General features: G+C 37.4%; 1 protein-coding gene across 8 annotated transcripts in view; it reads left to right on the forward strand.

Annotated features, from left to right (window-relative positions):
* The window catches only part of LOC114660688 (serine/threonine-protein kinase BRSK2-like), a 221,142-nt gene that overhangs the window by 193,853 nt on the left and 6,127 nt on the right, over positions 1-21,162 (forward strand). For 3 of the 8 annotated variants that reach the window (XM_051933874.1, XM_051933878.1, XM_051933877.1), the window contains exons 16-18: positions 3,197-3,335; positions 15,745-15,928; positions 16,196-16,300. In XM_051933874.1, the coding sequence (XP_051789834.1) occupies positions 3,197-3,335; positions 15,745-15,928; positions 16,196-16,300 (428 nt within the window). The remainder of the gene's footprint in view (positions 1-3,196; positions 3,336-15,744; positions 15,929-16,195; positions 16,301-21,162) is intronic. The other 5 variants (XM_051933875.1, XM_051933879.1, XM_028813545.2 and 2 more) reach the window with 3 other exon arrangements.

The following is a 21,162-nucleotide window of genomic DNA, read 5'->3' on the forward strand; positions in this document are numbered from 1 at the left end:
ATGCAAACATATCTTCCTCTTCAAAGGAGTGCTTGTCAGGAGCACAGAATGTCACATAGATAGAGAAAAGCAAACAAATCAATAGGGCTGTTTGCTTTTAAGTATGCGAAGCACCGCGGCACAAAGCTGTTGAAGGCAGCAGCTCACACCCCCTCCGTCAGGAGCAGACAAAGAGAGAGAGAGACAGAGTTTGTTTTTCAATCAAAAATCAATACGTGCCCTTCGAGCTTTTAAGTATGCAAAGCACCTTGCAGCATGTCGTTTCAGGAAGCAGCTGCACAAAAGATAGCAACGTGAAGATAATCTTTCAGCATTTTTAGACGAGCATCCGTATCGTCTAGGTGTGCGAACAACCCCCCTGCTCACACCCCCTACGTCAGAATCACAGATAGTCAGCGCAAGAGAGAGAGAAAAGTAAGTTGGGTAGCTTCTCAGCCATCTGCCAATAGCGTCCCTTGTATGAAATCAACTGGGCAAACCAACTGAGGAAGCATGTACCAGAAATTAAAAGACCCATTGTCTGCAGAAATCCGCAAACCAGCAAAAAATCCGTGATATATATTTAAATATGCTTACATATAAAATCCGCGATGGAGTGAAGCCGCGAAAGGCGAAGCGCGATATAGCGAGGGATCACTGTATATTAAATGAAGAACAGTCAAGCTATGCAGTATATATGCAGTTTATTTTGTAAATTATCACAAACATGTACATAATCCTACAATGGTATGAAAATAAATATTTTATAATTTCCAAGTCCAAATTCCCCAACTAAATCTGAAAGAATACTTTACCAAAACCTGTGATGGTTTCTGCCAAAAACAAAACGAAACAGGAAATGAGCCTAGAATCCAAAATATAATATATGTTTAACTGTACTGAAACGTTACCATCAATGTTGTATACTGCCTAAGAAATAAGTCTTAGAACTTATCATAATGGCATTCAAATCAGTAACTGAAATGGCTGCTTCAGTTAAATGAAGGTTTGTTTTAGATATTCTGCTAATTCATCCTGCTCTGATTTATTTTATTTTGCTCGAAATATTCCTCCATATTGGATTGGAACACTTACAACAAAATCAATTAGGTTTAAAAAAGTAACATATAAATTATGATGAAAAAATGCAGGTATTATTCCCTATTGGTAAAATTCACATCATCTCTTTGTATGTTATAATGCATACTTTCTTAAAAGTACAGTTATTGTATAATATCTCGTTGTTTGAAATATGACTATTGTGTTATAATTACACCATTTCCTCAAATTCTAATGTGGCATTGCAACTTCTCCTTGGGTTTTGTAAAGACATACAATATATGGTGTGGAACGAGCCCCGGACACAGACAGGCAGACATCATATTAAGCACCACCACACGTTTATTTTACAACTATTTACAAGAATAAGCGCACCACAAACCCCCAAGACTCCCCCAAAGTCCAGGCCTCTTTCACTCTGCCTTCTTCACTGCCTCCACTCCTCTCCACCAAGCTCTGTCCTGCTCCTCACCCGACTCCAGCCCTCGAATGGAGGGAGGCGGCCCCTTTTATAGCCACCCAGATGTGCTCCAGGTGCCTCCCGACAATCTTCCGCCGGCACTCCCCAGTGTGGCGGAAGTGCCGGCTGCGCACCCGGAAACACTTCTGGGTGTGGCGGAAGTGCTGAGGTCCAGGGCTCCATAGGCATCGGGGCACCCCCTGGCGGTGACCACGGGCCCCTACAGGGCTGAGCTTCAAAGCTCTCTACCCGTGGTCCCCACAGCCACCAGGGCGGTCGCCCCCTCATGGTCTGGAGGAGGCGTAAGCCCTCCTCCGGTTCTTTTGGGCATCCCGGCTGGGTACCACCCCCAGCCACATGCCACAATGGTTTGCTGAACATAGAAAACACTGTTTAATCATTGTAGATAATCAGCCATTTCTTGAATGTCTTCAGAGCACATTATATTTAAAAAATTAGTTTGTCAAAATTAATTTTCATTCCTTCTTGTGCCAAGGTTTGAGTCATGGTTCAACACAAAGTCTGGTTTATCTCCAGTGATAGATTGGTTTGCTATGTCCATGCAATGGAACACACACTTTGATTGGCAAACTGCACCTTTATGAAGGTTAAGATAGATAGATAGATAGATAGATAGATAGATAGATAGATAGATAGATAGATAGATAGATAGATAGATAGATAGATAGATAGATAGATAGATAGATAGATAGATAGATAGATAGATACTTTATTAATCCCAATGGGAAATTCACATACTCCAGCAGCAGCATACTGATACAAAAAACAATGTTAAATTAAAGATTGATAATAATGCAGGGAAAAACAGACAATAACTATGTATAATGTTAATGTTTACCCACCCCCGGGTGGAATTGAACAGTCGCATAGTTTGGGGGAGGAATGATCTTCTCAGTCTGTCAGTGGAGCAGGACAGTGACAGCAGTCTGTCGCTGAAGCTGCTCTTCTGTCTGGAGATGACACTGTTTAGTGGTTGCAGTGGATTCTCCATAATTGATAGGAGCCTGCTAAGCGCCCGTCGCTCTACCACAGATTTCAAGCTGTCCAGCTCCATGCCAACAATAGAGCCTGCCTTCCTCACCAGTTTGTCCAGGCGTGAGGCGTCTTTCTTCTTAATGCTGCCTCCCCAGCACACCACCGCGTAGATGAGGGCGCTCGCCACAACCGTCTGATAGAACATCTGCAGCATCTTATTGCAGATGTTGAAGGATGCCAGCCTTCTAAGGAAATATAACTGGCTCTGTCCTTTCTTACACAGAGCAACTAAGGCAACAAATAGTAAAGGAAGCAGGTTTAGTTGTTATCTCAGAAAGACTAGGAACACTAATACAGTAAGTCCTAAGACAGTAAAACAATGTATTTATTCTGTAAATTAAAGAGAACCGGTAGAGTTTAAAACAAAATAATGAACTATTACACTAAATACTGAATAACTTCCATATAGTATAAAAGTATATGATAATATATAATTGTCATAAGCAAAATGTGGATCATTCATTTATATTTTAGGGATATCCCTCTAGTTTTAGGCTATCCCATTTGTCTCATTGTTTTCTTATATAATAATAACTTAGTTAAAGTAGCAGTTCTGTTAGGTCTGCTGAACTTCAGAAGAATATAAACTTGAAAAGAGTGAAATTTCAAACAGATAATATGTCTTTTATCTGATTTTGTCAGTTTTTGTCCCGATAGGTTGGCAAAGCGGTCATGGTTTGGAAATTTTATCAATTTGGAGAAGGAAGAACAAATTTTTGTTGTGATCCGAGACAAGCCTCTCAGTTCAATAAAAGCAGATATTGTTCATGCCTTTCTCTCGGTAAGTATCTTAGTAGCTGTCATTATCTGACCATTCAGAGTTGTAAGGTTGTCTTTCATATTGTTTCTTTCTTTGTTTACTGCTCTTTAGATATTAACAATACTCGTGGAAAATGAGCTGTCATTTTCCATAGACTGCATTATTGTATGTAGTTTCAAAATCTATTCATTTGATTGAGCCTCTAATTTCAGTTAAAACATGTTTTAAAAGTAAAACAAAATTCAAATGTAATTTTATGAAAAGTCCTATTTCTGCTTGCTTTTTTGTCATTTTCAGATAATATATTTTGCGTAATTTTGTTTTATTTTGGTAGTGTAAGCATCTTGGTTTTTCTTCAGTAATCAGAAAACTTTTGTTAGACGGATGAATATTAGGGATGCCTTTTTACTAATCTCTTGTAGAAATGTACTTAACATCTGTGATGAAATGCCTATGGTTTAATTAAAGTAGTTCTTATACAGTATCTTTTAGATTTTAGGGAGGGATAGCTTGATGCACTATTTTTAACATGTATAGTGTAGTCCCAATTTCTCTGGTCTCACAATCCAAAAATATTAATTCTTTGTCAGGGTTTCTCAGCCGTTTGTGTTGATCATAATTATCAAGAACATAAACATGTTAAAATAAGCTAGTAAACAATGCATCTCATTGCCCTCATTTCTCTGTTGTATGACATATAAGAGTTTGGTGTGAGCTATATTCCTTTTCAGCTAAGAGCTAGTAATTATTTTTGTGCACATTTTGCTAGGTGACTAGCTGATAACTCAAGACAAATGTTATTCGACGTTATTGACTTATCAGGCAAAGGTATTTCTGGATTTCCCAAAATAGACCCTAATTAATGGTAATTAGAATGATAGTATTAAACAGGGCTACATTTCTTATTATTTTTGGTAAAGCAGATTATTACAATGATGCCTGAAAAAGAGGAAACAACAGATTTAATTGCCATCATCTCAGAATTCCTTCACGTTTCCCTGCAACCTTTCTTGAGAGAAAGTAATTATTCTCAAGTTAAACTGTTTCATTAAGTGTCTTTATCAGCCTCTATCATGGTCAAAGTGCAAACTACTGTAGTGTGTTTCTCCTTAAGACTTACTTTTATAACAGGATGATTCTGCTTTCCTTCATGTTCATCGCATTCTGCATGGAAACTCTATAAATTTAAATTGTGTTTTCTTCTCAGTTGTTTACTTACTGCTTCATATTCTGCACTGATCAGCGATAGTGATGAGTGAAACTTCACGGAGTTTGCTTTGCCATGAGTTTGGCAAAGTTATGAATCTCCACACAATGCATTGGAGTCAGTGGGGAAAGAGGAACTGAACTAGTTTTGAGTAAATTATAATGGTGCAGTAGTTTTAAGTGTCTCTGAGGGCTAGAGAAATCTCTGACAACTACAGTGGACTGATTATTGTGGCCAAGTATGTGATGTGACCTGAGGCAACATGCTAACCACTTCACCACCTTGCCTCAAACAACAAAAGACTCAGACTGAACAAATACCATAAACAAAATACAACAAACGTCCATAAACTAACAATAAGTAAATACAATATAAATTATTGCATTGACAGAGTTCCAGTCTTGGAGTACACATTGGCTATGCCACAAAGTGGCAGAGTGGGACTGTCTTTTTTGTTTCTCTTGTATCTGTGCAGATGTTTTGTACTTTCTTCTTGTAAATAGTGAAAAATCTTTTGTCTTTATTATTTAACAGTATGTCCTGTGTTTTCTGATGAAGGGAGAGGTAATTCTCCTTCAAGGCTTGTTTTGGGATTGCAGCTGTGCACATGGCTAATTTGCATGCATACTTAGTCATGCCATGCTGCGCTGCACATAGTTTTATGTTATAGATCAGATGGTAGTGCTCATAACATTCTCATTTTGATCAGCTAATGTACCCCTCAAATGAAAATACATTAAGTTTTTTGTTTTTTTTTAAAAAAACATGGAGGATGAAAATCTAGCAGTGTTTCTCAACCTTTGTGGCTTTGGGACCCAGTTTTACTTTTTTAACTTCACTGACCACCAGCATACAACAATGGAAGGGGGAAGGGGGTTCTGAGAAGGAGCTGAAACAACCACCAGTGAAAGAGCAGGTTTCCCCTTGGTGAAACAAGTGTAGTTAGAGATGGGCAAAATATAACCCAGCAATGGCAAGCACTTTGGAGGATGGGGGAGAGGGTGGTTTCAGCATAGACATTTTTTTGTCCTGTCATGTGCTTGAGAACCAGTGAAAGCCATGTCAGTAACAGTCTTACAATAGACATGTATAAAGGTTTTGCACATGGCTGCTATAGCTCTATAATGTCACGCTCGTCTCACAAAGCATCATGGGGCACATGGAAAAAATGTTTGCCTAAGCGATTTTCCAGAAAAGTATTTGGCGAACACAGCATATTCGCTATGCAAAACACTTTGGCAATTTCCTCCAATCAGCACTAATCAGCAATATCTAACTCCATTCATCATGCAATTATTTTCATGGCTTGCATAAAATGTTAGTTTCATAAGCTGCTGAAACTATTCTAGATGAAATAATGAGGGACCAGCACCTAAAACATACCTCATGCTGTGCAGATTGAACATGTTGCCTATAGCAGGACTTCCATACATTCTCTAAAGCAACTCTATCAGCTGTATCTTAGATTGCACTTAATACATTAATATTCTTTCATAAATCTTCATCAGACAAATATAGAGCTTAGTGCCTGCAGACCACTGATCTTACCAATACATCATTTGTAAAGTAACATAGACTTGCCAACTGTCATCTTGTTTTTTTCTTCATTCATCCTCAAAGAGCTCTCTTCCATTATACTTTTCTTTTTTGCCATTTTTTCTTTCAGTTTTTATTCATTTTCTTTACAGGATTTTCAAGACCTCCTACTTAAATCTTATGTCCTCATTCAATATAAATAGCAACATACTTGAAACAGATTTCTGTTGATGCCCTTCCTTGAGCCCAAACCATTCAGTATCTTTTACATTTTTAAATTACTGTAGCTAAAATAGTGTATTGTAGTGTTTCTCCTATATAAATTGTTATTTGGTGTGGTCGCAGTCTCTTTTTATATTTATATCTGTTTGTTCATATAACATATTAAACTGAATCCATCGCTCTCTCTCATCCACAATACTCTTTTTGTTTGCTTATACATTAATATTACAGCAGACACTAACCATTAATCCACAATTTTATGGCATCCAGTCAAATATCTTTTCTGAATTTGATTTTTCAGATCACATGTTTTCATAAAATAAGTGAGTATTCTTTTTAATCATCATCTGGCAGACCTTTTTTCCCAGATTCAGCAGTTTGACAATGTGACATTTCAAATAACATGATCCGAAGCCTCATTCTATGGTACACTTCTAAGAAAGGATATATACTGTTGCACATACATTAACATAAAACAGAGTCATTCATTTAGAGATGTATTTTACCAACTCAGTTGCTGTATGTGTTATAGTTTTCCATTTCAGTTCTGAGAAAATATGTTGCAATCTACTTTAAGCAAGTAGCTTTGAGTAGAAAAGCACTTTAACAGAATCAAAGCAGATTTAGCTGGCGTATTTATAAATGATCTAAAATTACAAAATGATATGTGTATAATTATATATTGTTACAGTAATTCCTTGTTTAAATGAGAATAACAAGCTGTCATCTTTCAAATTGTTTGATAATAAGATTAATTCTACAAATGTTATTTTCTACTGCACTTTTAATGGCAAACACTCCCAAGCGTGTAATGTAATAACATTCATACCTTTGTATATAAACTACACATATGCTCCTGAGGGAAATCAGAGGAGACCAGAGAAGAGAAATAAGTGGGAAAGAGGGAGCAGAGGTGACAGCAGGATGACACAGTGGGAGAAGAAGGAATGACCAGAGAGAACTGAATGAAAAAGTGGTCATATGTGTGTGGTGGAGTGACAGTTGCATTTATGGGTTTGCAGTTCCAGTTCCAGCAGTTTACTAGCTTTGTGAGTTAGTTGGGTGTGGAACTGTATCAGGTTGAAAGAGGAAAGAAGATAATGGAATTCTGTAGCAGAAGGACTGTACAAGTGGATGTTTAAGAGCCCAATGATTAGAATTGGACTACTGTCATTTGGTAGGGAGGAGAGCAAAATGTGCTGCATGAGCACCTACACCATATTTTTTTTTCTTTTCAAAATGTAACAATTTCATGAATAGGTGTGGTTCAAAGAGACAGATAAAATATCATGTTTTTTTCTCAACCATTCTTATTTTATATCTCCTCTCCTTATTTTTGAGTTCCCATCGAATGTAATTCCTGCCTCGCTCTTGCCTGTGTCTGCCAGTCAATAAATACAATGCTATCTCTCTGTTTGACTGTTTTATATATGGAAAGGCTGTTGTTTCATTACTCTGCTAATCACTGATCATAATACATATGCATATGTATATTATACATATATTGTTTTATGAATTGCATTATTTGTAGTGGTTCCAAATTATGTATTTACATATACAGTGGTGTGAAAAACTATTTGCCCCCTTCCCGATTTCTTATTCTTTTGCATGTTTGTCACACAAAATGTTTCTGATCATCAAACACATTTAACCATTAGTCAAATATAACACAAGTAAACACAAAATGCAGTTTTTAAATGATGGTTTTTATTATTTAGGGAGAAAAAAAATCCAAACCTACATGGCCCTGTGTGAAAAAGTAATTGCCCCCTTGTTAAAAAATAACCTAACTGTGGTGTATCACACCTGAGTTCAATTTCCGTAGCCACCCCCAGGCCTGATTACTGCCACACCTGTTTCAATCAAGAAATCACTTAAATAGGAGCTGCCTGACACAGAGAAGTAGACCAAAAGCACCTCAAAAGCTAGACAGCATGCCAAGATCCAAAGAAATTCAGGAACAAATGAGAACAGAAGTAATTGAGATCTATCAGTCTGGTAAAGGTTATAAAGCCATTTCTAAAGCTTTGGGACTCCAGCGAACCACAGTGAGAGCCATTATCCACAAATGGCAAAAACATGGAACAGTGGTGAACCTTCCCAGGAGTGGCCGACCGACCAAAATTACCCCAAGAGCGCAGAGACGACTCATCCGAGAGGTCACAAAAGACCCCAGGACAACGTCTAAAGAACTGCAGGCCTCACTTGCCTCAATTAAGGTCAGTGTTCACGACTCCACCATAAGAAAGAGACTGGGCAAAAATGGTCTGCATGGCAGATTTCCAAGACGCAAACCACTGTTAAGCAAAAAGAACATTAGGGCTCGTCTCAGTTTTGCTAAGAAACATCTCAATGATTGCCAAGACTTTTGGGAAAATACCTTGTGGACTGATGAGTCAAAAGTTGAACTTTTTGGAAGGCAAATGTCCCGTTACATCTGGCGTAAAAGGAACACAGCATTTCAGAAAAAGAACATCATACCAACAGTAAAATATGGTGGTGGTAGTGTGATGGTCTGGGGTTGTTTTGCTGCTTCAGGACCTGGAAGGCTTGCTGTGATAGATGGAACCATGAATTCTACTGTCTACCAAAAAATCCTGAAGGAGAATGTCCGGCCATCTGTTCGTCAACTCAAGCTGAAGCGATCTTGGGTGCTGCAACAGGACAATGACCCAAAACACACCAGCAAATCCACCTCTGAATGGCTGAAGAAAAACAAAATGAAGACTTTGGAGTGGCCTAGTCAAAGTCCTGACCTGAATCCAATTGAGATGCTATGGCATGACCTTAAAAAGGCGGTTCATGCTAGAAAACCCTCAAATAAAGCTGAATTACAACAATTTTGCAAAGATGAGTGGGCCAAAATTCCTCCAGAGCGCTGTAAAAGACTCATTGCAAGTTATCGCAAACGCTTGATTGCAGTTATTGCTGCTAAGGGTGGCCCAACCAGTTATTAGGTTCAGGGGGCAATTACTTTTTCACACAGGGCCATGTAGGTTTGGATTTTTTTTTCTCCCTAAATAATAAAAACCACCATTTACAAACTGCATTTTGTGTTTACTTGTGTTATATTTGACTAATGGTTAAATGTGTTTGATGATCAGAAACATTTTGTGTGACAAACATGCAAAAGAATAAGAAATCAGGAAGGGGGCAAATAGTTTTTCACACCACTGTACATGCTTTTTCTTGTCTGTAACAATCTGTATGATGTATATGGATGTTTATTTTTTAACATTTACAAGCATAGGAAGTATTGTATTTACAGTCGGACAGCTTGTATTCTGCATCCAGTGTTCTTTTAACAAGTTTTTGAATCCTTCCTTCTCTGTGGAATTGATTGGAACTTTATGGAGTCAAGCTTGAAATTATGAGGAGGCAGTAATATTTTGGTGGAAACAGCCATTTTAAATACCCAACAAAGCCTATTTCAGCTTCAGTCTGAATAAACAGTGAAGTAACATCTCTCTATTAAAATATGGCATTATAAAATCACACAGATTTTTATTTAATTAATTGATATTTTATTATTCTATGACTAACTTCTGCTCACAAAGTAATATGGTTGTACATCTGACTACAAATAATATTAACATGGGGCAGTCACCCATACAGTCATGGCCAAAATTATCGGCACCCCTGGAATTTTCCCAGAAAATGCACCATTTCTCCCAGGAAATTGTTGCAATTACAAATGTTTTGGTATACACATGTTTATTTCCTTTATGTGCTTTGGAACGACACAAAAAACAGAGAAAAAAAAGCCAAATCTGACATCATTTCGCACAAAACTCAAAAACCGGGCTGGACAAAATTATTGGCACCCTCAACTTAATGTTTGGTTGCACGCCCTTTGGAAAAAATAACTGAAATCAAGCGCTTCCTATAACCATCAACCAGCTTGTTACACCTCTCAACTGGAATTTCCGACCACTCTTCTTTTGCAAACTGCTCAAGGTCTCTCAGATTTGAAGGGCACCTTCTCGCAACAGCAATTTTGAGATCTCTCCATAAGTGTTCAATCGGATTTAGATCCAGACTCATTGCTGGCCACTTCAGAACTCTCCAGCACTTTGTCTTCAACCATTTCTGCGTGCTTTTAGAGGTATGTTTGGGGTTATTGTCCTGCTGGAACACCCATGACCTCTGACGCAGACCCAGCTTTCTTACACTGGGACCTGCATTGCTCCCCAATATCTTTTGGTATTCGTCAGATTTCATGATGCCTTGCACACAGTCAAGACATCCAGTGCCAGAGGCAGCAAAACATCCCCAAAACATCTTAGAACCTCCACCATGTTTGACTGTACGTACTGTGTTCTTTTCTTCGTAGGCCTCATTCCATTTTCTGTAAACAGTAGAATGATGAGCTTTATCAAAGAGCTCTACCTTGGTCTCATCTGTCCACAAGACGTTCGCCCAGAAGGATTTTGGCTTCCTCAAGTACATTTTGGCAAACTCCAGTCTGGCTTTTTTATGTTTCTGTGTCAGCAGTGGGGTCCTCCTGGCTCTCCTGCCACAGCATTTCATTTCGTTCAGATGTCGACGGATAGTTAGAGCTGACACAGTTGCACCCTGAGTCTGCAGAACAGCTTGAATATGTTTTGAAGTTGATTGGGGCTGTTTATCCACCATTCGGACTATCCTTCGTTGCAGTCTTTTATCAATTTTTCTCTTCCATCCACGTCCAGGGAGATTAGCTACAGTGCCATGTGTTGTGAACTTCTTGATTATGTTGCGCACAGTGGACAAAGGAACATGAAGATCTCTGGAGATGGGACTTGTAGCCTTGAGATTGTTGATATTTTTCCACAATTTTTGTTCTCAAGTCCTCAGACAATTCTCTGCTCTTCTTTCTGTTCTCCATGCTTAGTGTGGCACACTCAGACACACAACAGAAAGGTTGAGTCAACTTTTCTCCATTTTAACTGGCTTCAGGTGTGATTGCTATATTGCCAGCACCTGTTTTTTGCCACAGGTGAGTTCAAACGAGCATCATATGCTTGAAATAAAACGATTTACCCACAGTTTTGAAAAGGTGCCAATAATTTTGTCCAGCCCATTTTTGGAGTTCTGTGTGACAAGATGTCAGATTTGGCTTTTTTTTCTCTGTTTTTTTGTGTTGTTCCAATGCACATAAAGGAAATAAACATGTGTATACCAAAACATTTGTAATTGCAACAATTTTCTGGGAGAAATGGTGCATTTTCTGGGAAAATTCCAGGGGTGCCAATAATTTCGGCTATGATTGTATAATATGCCCTGGCTGAAAACGGGTAATTTTTCTGAGATATTCACAGGTTTGAGTCCAAAACAGAACTGATTTGATGGTGAAAATATGTCAGCTTTAAAGGCCAGTGTAGGAAGTGAAGTCATCGGCCCCAGAACCAGAAGTGATGTTATCGGGACTGGAAGTGACATCATCAGTGGTGCTGGAACAGGACGTGGCGTCATCGATAGCACTGGTACCGGAAGTGTCGTTGTCAATGGCGCCAGTATCGGAAGTGGCATCATCGATGGTACCGGAAGTGATTTCATCAATGGCACCAGGACCTAGTGGGACTTCCCGTGGATGGTTTGCAGGGAATTGAGAGAGAAAGTCAATGCAGCTCATCACCCCCTGGTCTGACATGGTACTACCCTACCAGGCCCTTTAGCTGCCTCCCAATCACATGTGTGTGACCATATATAAATGAAAGATAAAAGCCCTAAACATCGAATACCCATTATTGTAATTAGGAAGCTCGATTCACCTGCTGAAAAAAACTATAAACTCAAATTGAAAATAAAATGGCCAGTAATGCAGTGTACCCCATATACAAACACTGAATAATTTGCTCAAAATAAAACCATGAAGGCTGCTATTTTTATTTCTTCTTATAATGTTTCAATAGCAGAGACCACATTAAATGTACACTTCAGGTGTGATATAAATTACTGATTAGTTTAGTTATTTCACCACTGACAAAGTACAAGTATTTTTAGAGCTCAAGGAAAGTAGGTAAAAGCGTGTTTTGTAATATGGCATGTCACTGCAGCTGCCATCTCCTTCCACCTGCTGCTTGCTTGCTTATACAGTATACAATGGAATAGCAAACACTTTATGGAACTTTGCTTAGTGGTGACCCATTTTTTCAGGCAGCAGGAAGGCACATTGCAGGCGCCACACATGTCTTAAGTGGCCACTTCATATGAAGTAACATGTTATATCATTAGATGTTGTACTGCATGAACTAGTATCCCAGGTAAAACCAAACAATTTGCAAAAAGCATTGTTAATTCTTTCTGTTCTAAATAATTTTGCTCTGTTTTCTCATGCTCATTACTATCAGGCAACATAGGTAGGCATGCTTAATAAGTGTGCTAGACATTTGGTGGATTTTATTTAATGTTCAGCATTACATTTGATATGTGTAAAAGTGGGTACCATAGAATCTTTGATATACTTGTCAAAGTTCTTCAGTTAGGGTATTTAAATGTAAGCTGTGTGCTACTTGCTATGTGTTCAAAGTGTCAGGACTACTGACAGGGATGGTCAATTTAAGAAGTAAGCACATGGGTTTTTTTTATTTGCTTTTACATTTTGCTTGCACATGGTGCTGGCAAATGGAAACAGCAGGGCAGAAACTTGGCAAAAAGTTGTCAGACAAAAGATTAGAGAGAACATGATAAAAAAAACTAAGCATGTGTCAAAGCCAGAAATACAAAAATACCAATTGTCAGAGCCCACAACTTTATGCAAAATACAATTTTGTAAAAGAAGTTCTAACTACCTAATCAGATTTAAAATCAATACTGAATGATAGACTAATTTTTCACACCATTGTCTTTTATGGACAGGGAATGATATGACCACAGTGTCACATGAACAGCAACTGACATAGTAATCTTTAATTAATATAGCCACAAACGGGCAGAAAGCCATAAAATGGCAGCAAGCCTCCATAACCCACACAATATGTCTGTGACCATGATCCAAAAAACTTATGTCATGAAAATGTCATGAATATATAAATAAAATATTTTTATAATCAAAAAATGATGTCCAAAGTGAAAAATGTAATGCATAGAGAATTAACATCCCAAAAACCCAAAAATCATAACATGCAGGTTTTACAATTACTTATTTCTCTCTGTCTAGGGAGTCTGTTCCTACTACCTGGTGGATCATCACACTGAAGGTGCATATTAAGAGATGCCTTTTTTTAGCTTGAAGCCACGTAATGGTGGAGCCATTATAGAGTTTAGTTTGTGTTATCATGTGGAATTTGGACATTGCTAAAATTGAGAGTGCAGACAGAAATGTTTTAATTTTCAGTGGAGGATTTTTGTCTGTGTCCTCATTTAATTCTTACCTGCAAATGTAGCCTGATGATCATATTGCTGACAGTTGATGTTCAAAACAAAAATTTAAGATCTTAAAGCTTTCAGCTATCAATAAATAAATAGAAAAAGAGCAAAGAAAAGGAATTTACTCCCAAATTACAACTACCCTAGGCCTGCTGACCAATACATACACATTAATTACAACACAATACAATGCAATTTATTTTTTGTATAGCCCAAAATCACACCAGAAGTGCCGCAATGGGCTTTAACAGGCCCTGCCTCTTGACAGCCCCCCAGCCTTGACTCACTTAGAAAACAAGAAAAAACTCCCAAAAAAATCCTTGTAGGGAAAAAATGGAAGAAACCTTGGGAAAGGCAGTTCAAAGAGAGACCCCTTTCGTGCAGTGGGTGTCAAAAAGAAGGGGGTCAATACAATACAGTACAATACACAGAACAGAACAAGTCCTCAATACAGTATAAAAAGAAAAATTTTATAAGTACGGAGTAGAATTTAAAAGTAGATGATATCACATAATATGATTTGGATTTGTTTAGAGTCCTGGAGACCTCATTCATCAAGCTGCCTCCCCCATTTGGCCATTCCACAGCTGAAATAGCGCTAATCCGATGAAAGGACCCCTCTTTCCCATTCCTGTGATCCTCTATCAGGGATGATTTTACCTTAGGTAGGCAAAACAATTTAGCAGGTGGGCCGTGGCACCAAGTGCCACATTTGAGTACTGAGAAGAGAAACAGAATAGGTGAGGGTTAGTATCAAATTATTAATTGTCTCCATCTTTAGGATTAAGCCACATGTCGGTTACTTTTTGTACATTATATTTATGCAGAGCTATATATGACTCCAAATAATTTGTTTTATTTTACATTTTTTTAAACAACTGCCTTTCACATTGCATGCCACTACTTGCTTCTCTTTCACCTTTATCCTTTCTTTCATCCTCAGTGGTTTGCTTTTTTAACAATTTCTAATATTCTTCTAAACTAAAGAATTTCAATGAGAAAAATTTTCCATGTTCTTCACTTTAGATTACCCACTTATCTTTTTAAAGAGGGTACCTAGTCTATGTTCACCAAATCTCAGTACTTTACAGGCTTTCACAAACATTCTAAACATGTGCAAGGGTTCCAGATTAGTCTCCTATGAAGAATGCTTTGTAAATACTTTATCTTCTTTCAGTTTGTTACCCTTGCTCCCCAAACTCCTCCTGCCAGTGGAGAAAAAATTAAACAAAATCTTAGATATACTAATGGATCCTTTTGAACAGTAGGAAACAATTGAAAAAAAGACTTTTTCTTTGCTATGGTAGTTATGTACTTTTGTTTGAAGTACAATAATCAATTTCTGTATGTATTACAACTCTATTGCATGCAGTAGAAACAATGTTTAGATGCATACACAGAAATTCATTCAAAGGTTATTAGTCTTTGATTATGAACTAAATAATAAATTAAGTTACTAAAAACAGTATGAGGAAAAGAAAGAAATGGAATATCTGCTATAAAAAAACCAAATAGTTCTCTATAATATCTTTAGAGTTTGTCAAATAATTTTATTTTTTAAAACTGTAGCTTTAGGAACAACTGAAATAGTATGTATTGCTACTTAATATGAGCCTGGAACTTAAAGCCTCAAAGTTAACTGAAGATTTTATAGATTGTTGTTGATGTTGTTACAAAGTCGAATCACAATACTGTACGAATGGTCAGTTATGTGCTTTGACTCAAATCTGATCATAATATGTGTTTATTTGTATACTAGATTAGTGTTGCAGAGTTTATCTTATTTTCCCAGTTATTCTCAATTTTAGAGAATTAAAAGATGAACTGCCTTTATACTCTTATATATAATCGTATAATGTATTTACAATGTTAGATCTGTGCTTTCTGAGCAATGTTACAAAGAAATATGGATATTATGAATATATTCTTGTTATAGCTTAAACTGCAGCTGTACAAACAATCTCATGTGTCTCAATGTCATGTGCATTAGAAACAGATTTACCTTTTTTGTTTGTTTTTGTTTTCAGGTTTCTCTCCTCTGTTTACTAATCTGCATCGCTGCTCTCTTTGATGTTCTCTTACTTCTTAAATCTCTGATGATTATTTCCTTCTTAGATTCCTAGTTTGAGCCACAGTGTCATCTCTCAGACCAGTTTTCGAGCTGAATACAAATCATCAGGTGGGCCCTCTGTATTCCAGAAACCTGTCAAATTCCAAGTTGATATCACATACTCTGAGGGAGCAGTAGAGGGCCGCAAAGACAATGGCATTTACTCTGTTACATTCACTCTTATATCAGGTATGATTAAAATAAAAGCAGTTTAATGTAATCAGAACAAAAATGTAATCAATTTTATTATTATGTAATGGTGATAAAGACATTTGTTGAAAATGGGATCTCAGTAAAAAAAAATAATTAAACTTCTTTAAACATTTAAAATGCAACATGTGGATCTGACTTTAAAATATTCTCCTTCTACACATTTACAGTAGGTAATGAATATTGATAGAGTCTAACTGAAGTTATATCTCTATCCATCTGTCTTTGCTCTGTCCTTATTAACAGGTCCCAGTCGTCGATTTAGAAGAGTAGTAGAAACTATCCAGGCACAGCTGCTAAGCTCCCATGACCAGCCATCTGTCCAGGCACTTGCAGGTATACAAGTATTAGGTATTATGAATTGAGATTACTTTTTTTTTTATTTTACTCTCATTTAGTTTAACCTATTTTCTTCATTTTTCTTTCTGTTTAAGATTTTGTAATATGATGCATTGCTTTCTATTATTATTTTTACGTTTAACATCATCTCCTCTTTATTTTTCTTATGGGTGCTGCCATTTGAGTGGAAGTTGTGTACTGTTACTAGCTAACCAGAAGTTGCAATATGTATAAATGTTAGCACCATGTAAATTCCCAGATTGTCAAGATTTTGTATTCTCTCAAAAACCTTTCATGGTGTTATACTGTAAGGCCTTAAAACTTTTGTGCGTTATTTCAGCTTGAGTTTTGCTTATTGTTATGGAATTTGGTATTTATAATTTTTTTAGTCCTTTTTAGAAACTTTTTCTGAAGTTTGTTTTTTTATCATGTATCTATTCATGATATTAGTTTTTTGTATTCATTTTCATATAGTTTATTATTTTAGGTGTCTTTTCCCAAGCTGGTTTGTTTATTTCAATTGCTTCAATTTTGTGGTACTGTCGCTTTGACATTACTGCTTCCTCGCAGTAAGGACACCAGGATTTATGTCCCAGGCCTTCCCTGAATGAACTTTCCATGTTCTCTATGTGTCTGAGTAGGTTTCCTTCTCTGTCCTCTGGATTCCACTGTCCATAGATATGCAGGTTAGGTTAATTGGCCCAACCTAGTACAGGTTCTGATATATACTGTGCTCAGATGTGTTCCACTTCAGTCTGGAGACAATGAATTTCAACTTCTTAGAAACAGACTTTATATCAACAACAATGGGCCCTGCTACATGGAATACTTTGAAATGACATCCTTCTTATATGAAGTTAAGCCCAAAATGGTAAGAATGGCAAGTTTGGTTATATATAAAGAAGTCTTCTCCTGTACAAATTAAACTTCCATCATGCTATTCACCGCTCTAAAGAATCTCAGGATTTTTTGGGATTAACTTTAATCAGAGTTCATTATTTCCTGTAAAAGATCTTCTACCTCATGTTAAATTTAAATGATTTGAACTATCTTTTAACAGTTCGTATACTTGGGAATCATAATAACACAACGATTTAAAGAACTAGTCAAATTAAATTTAAACAACCTAATGCATCAAAATTTGGGTGAATATTTTGGGAGAGATTTTAAACACCATTTATCAATATTATTGATATCCTTAGGTCTACACTTATTGTACTGCTCTGTTAACCTGTTGTAGACTATTGACTATTGATCTCCATCTTGCAATTACACACACAGTGCAAAATAGTTTGCACATGTAATTTTTTATATTTTCGTGTTATAGCTCAGCATTTAGTCTTCTTACGCAACAACCTTTTATCCCCCAGGGAGTGGTTTCCTCCCAACAGACCCTATCACCGCAGATTTTTCTTGCCACATGGTTGGTTTTCTTTCAGTTTGTGCCCATATTTACATGAGAATTTGCACAAGCGCATAGAAAATATATTTTACCACAAGAAAAATAGTACCAGGACAATGTGATAAAATGATTTTTTCCAGAGACCTTTTGTTCTCACAAACATGCATCAGAAGGTGCACATCAATTCTCAACAGTTTTCTTGGCTTGAAAAAATATATTTGGTAAGCTTCTAAGCTTTTCCTCTGTGCCCTAGACCCACCCTCAATTGCAAAGCACCAGAGGGCAGGATATTTGTTTTTAATTTATAAATAGAACTCAACTTTAGAACACAATTTTGCTTGGCAAATGTATATATACCATGCTTGTGAAGAAAAAACTTGAATCTTACTGAACATATGGCAAGGGGGATGGATGTCTGTCTGTCTGTCTATCTATAAACTATACAGTGTATATATACAGTATATATACAGTTAGGTGCATAAATATTTGGACAGAGACAACTTTTTTCTAATTTTGTTTCTGTACATTACCACAATGAATTTTAAATGAAACAACTCAGATGCAGTTGAAGTGCAGACTTTCAGCTTTAATTCAGTGGGGTGAACAAAACAATTGCATAAAAATGTGAGGCATCTAAAGCATTTTTTTAACACAATCCCTTCATTTCAGGGGCTCAAAAGTAATTGGACAAATTAAATAACTGGAAATAAAATGTTCATTTCTAATACTTGGTTGAAAACCCTTTGCTGGCAATGACAGCCTGAAGTCTTGAACTCATGGACATCACCAGATGTTGGGTTTCCTCCTTTTTAATGCTCTGCCAGGCCTTTACTGCAGCAGCTTTCAGTTGCTGTTTGTTTGTGGGCCTTTCTGTCTGCAGTTTAATCTTCAACAAGTGAAATGCATGCTCAATTGAGTTAAGATCAGGTGACTGATTTGGCCATTCAAGAATTTTCCACTTCTTTGCTTTATTAAACTCCTGGGTTGCTTTGGCTGTATGTTTTGGGTCATTGTCCATCTGTATCATGAAACGCCGCCCAATCAATTTGACTGCATTTAGCTGGATTTGAGTAGTATGACTCTGAACACCTCAGAATTAATTCGGCTGCTTCTGTCCTGTGTCATATCATCAATAAACACTAGTGTCCCAATGCCACTGGCAGCTATGCACACCCAAGCCATCCCACTGCCTCCACCGTGTTTTACAGATGATGTGGTATGCTTTGGATAATGAGCTGTTCCAAGCCTCCTCCATACTTTTTTCTTGCCATCATTCTGGTAGAGGTTAATCTTGGTTTCATGTGTCCAAAGAATGTTTATCCAGAACTGTGCTGGCTTTTTTAGATGTTCTTTAGCAAAGTCCAATCTAACCTTTCTATTCTTGAGGCTTATGTGTGGCTTGCACCTTGCAGTGCACCCTCTGTATTTACTTTCATGCAGTCTTCTCTTTATGGTAGACTTGGATATCAATATGCCTACCCCCTGGAGAGTGTTGTTCACTTGGTTGGCTGTTGTGAAGGGGTTTCTCTTCACCATGGAAATGATTCTGCGATCATCCACCACTGTTGTCTTCCGTGGACGTCCAGGTCTTTTTGCGTTGCTGAGTTCACCAGTACTTGCTTTCTTTCTCAGGATGTACCAAACTGTAGATTTTACCACACGTAATATTGTAGCAATTTCTCGGATGGGTTGTTTCTGTTTTCGCAGCTTAAGGATGGCTTCTTTCACCTATATGGAGAGCTCCTTTGACCGCATGTTGTCTGTTCACAGCAAAATCTTCCACGTGCAAGCACCACACCTCAAATCAACTCCAGGCCTTTTATCTGCTTAATTGATAATAACATAACAACGGACTTGCACACACCTGCCCATGAAATAGCCTTTTGAGTCAATTGTCCAATTACTTTTGAGCCCCTGAAATGAAGGGATTGTGTTAAAAAATGCTTTAGTTGCCTCACATTTTTATTGAATCGTTTTGTTCACCCCACTGAATTACAGCTGAAAGTCTGCACTTCAACTGCATCTGAGTTGTTTCATTTAAAATTTATTGTGGTAATGTACAGAACCAAAATTAGAAAAAAGTTGTCTCTGTCCAAATATTTATGGACCGAACTGTGCATATATATATATATATATATATATATATATATATATATATATATATATATATATATATATATATATATATATATATATATACAGTGGAACCTCTAGATACGAGTTTAATTCGTTCCAGCACTGAGCTTGTATAGCGAATTTCTCGTATCTAGAACAAACTTCCCCATTGAAAATAATGGAAATCCAGTTAATCCGTTCCGCACCCCAAATATATTAACATAAAAATCAATTTTCCTAACAAATAACACTAATAAATTATATATACTGTAGTCTACCTTTAATAAATAACACTGGTAAATAATATAACTGATTATTAAAAGAATCAAAACAGGTGTCCAAAGTGCAGTAGAGCATTCAATAAATGTTTAAATAAATAATCCTTAAAACAGTTGTGAAGTGGAGGTTTAAAATACACAAGAATAACAATCCTTTAACACGAGGTTAAAACGTCAAAAGGATGCAGTCTTTAAAAAACAGACGACAATCCCCGGTGCTTCTTCTCTGTTAGCGTCTCACCTGCGGGCTCTGCAACAGGCGAGACACTCTTAATGCAGCTGACCTTCTCTACACCGTCCTGCTTCAGCTGTTTGGCTCGCCTGTTCAGCTCACTGTTCAGCTACACGCGAGCCTGCTCTCCTGCCCGCCCGCCTGCCTGCCTGCCTGCCTGCACTCGCGCTCTCTCTCTCTCTCTCTCTCTCTCTCTCTCTCTCTCTCTCTCTCCTCTCACTTCTTCTCCCCCTTAACCGGCTCGCGCTTCTCTATATATGCGGGGAGGACATGGCAGCTGCAGCCCATCAGCCACAGGAACAATCATGGATGTGGGCAGTTTCCCACCTGTGCACTTAAGTGAGAAACGCAGACACCGCAGATCGCGGCTCGCAACTGCTACCACGCCCCCTCGCTAAGCCGCGAGCTATACCCACAGCCTGGCTCGTGGCTCGTTACGCGAGCCAATGCTCGCATTTAGAACAGAAATTTTCGCTCATACTTTCCTCGTATTTTGAATTTCTCGTATACAGAGGTGATCGTATCTCGAGGTTCCACTGTATTAGTGCTGGGCAGCAATTCAATTTTTTAATTGTGATTAATCTCAGACAATCACAACAATCACATTATGTGCAAAATTCAATAATGAACTTGAAAGTAGTGTATTGCATGTATTTAGTTTGCAAACACTTTAAACAAATAAGGTGCTTTTTAACAGCAGTATTCCCTTTCCATAGTAGCAGATAAAATATTTCTTGTAAATCTCAGCTTAAACATTAATGTAATCAAATCAAATATAAAACCAAAGTTATTTGCCACTGCCAGGGCATTCACGTTTATCTAGTTTGTTATAGAAAAACAAGTTACC

The sequence above is a fragment of the Erpetoichthys calabaricus genome, chromosome 11, assembly GCF_900747795.2.
Source record: "Erpetoichthys calabaricus chromosome 11, fErpCal1.3, whole genome shotgun sequence".
NCBI classification, from domain to species: Eukaryota; Metazoa; Chordata; class Cladistia; order Polypteriformes; family Polypteridae; genus Erpetoichthys; species Erpetoichthys calabaricus.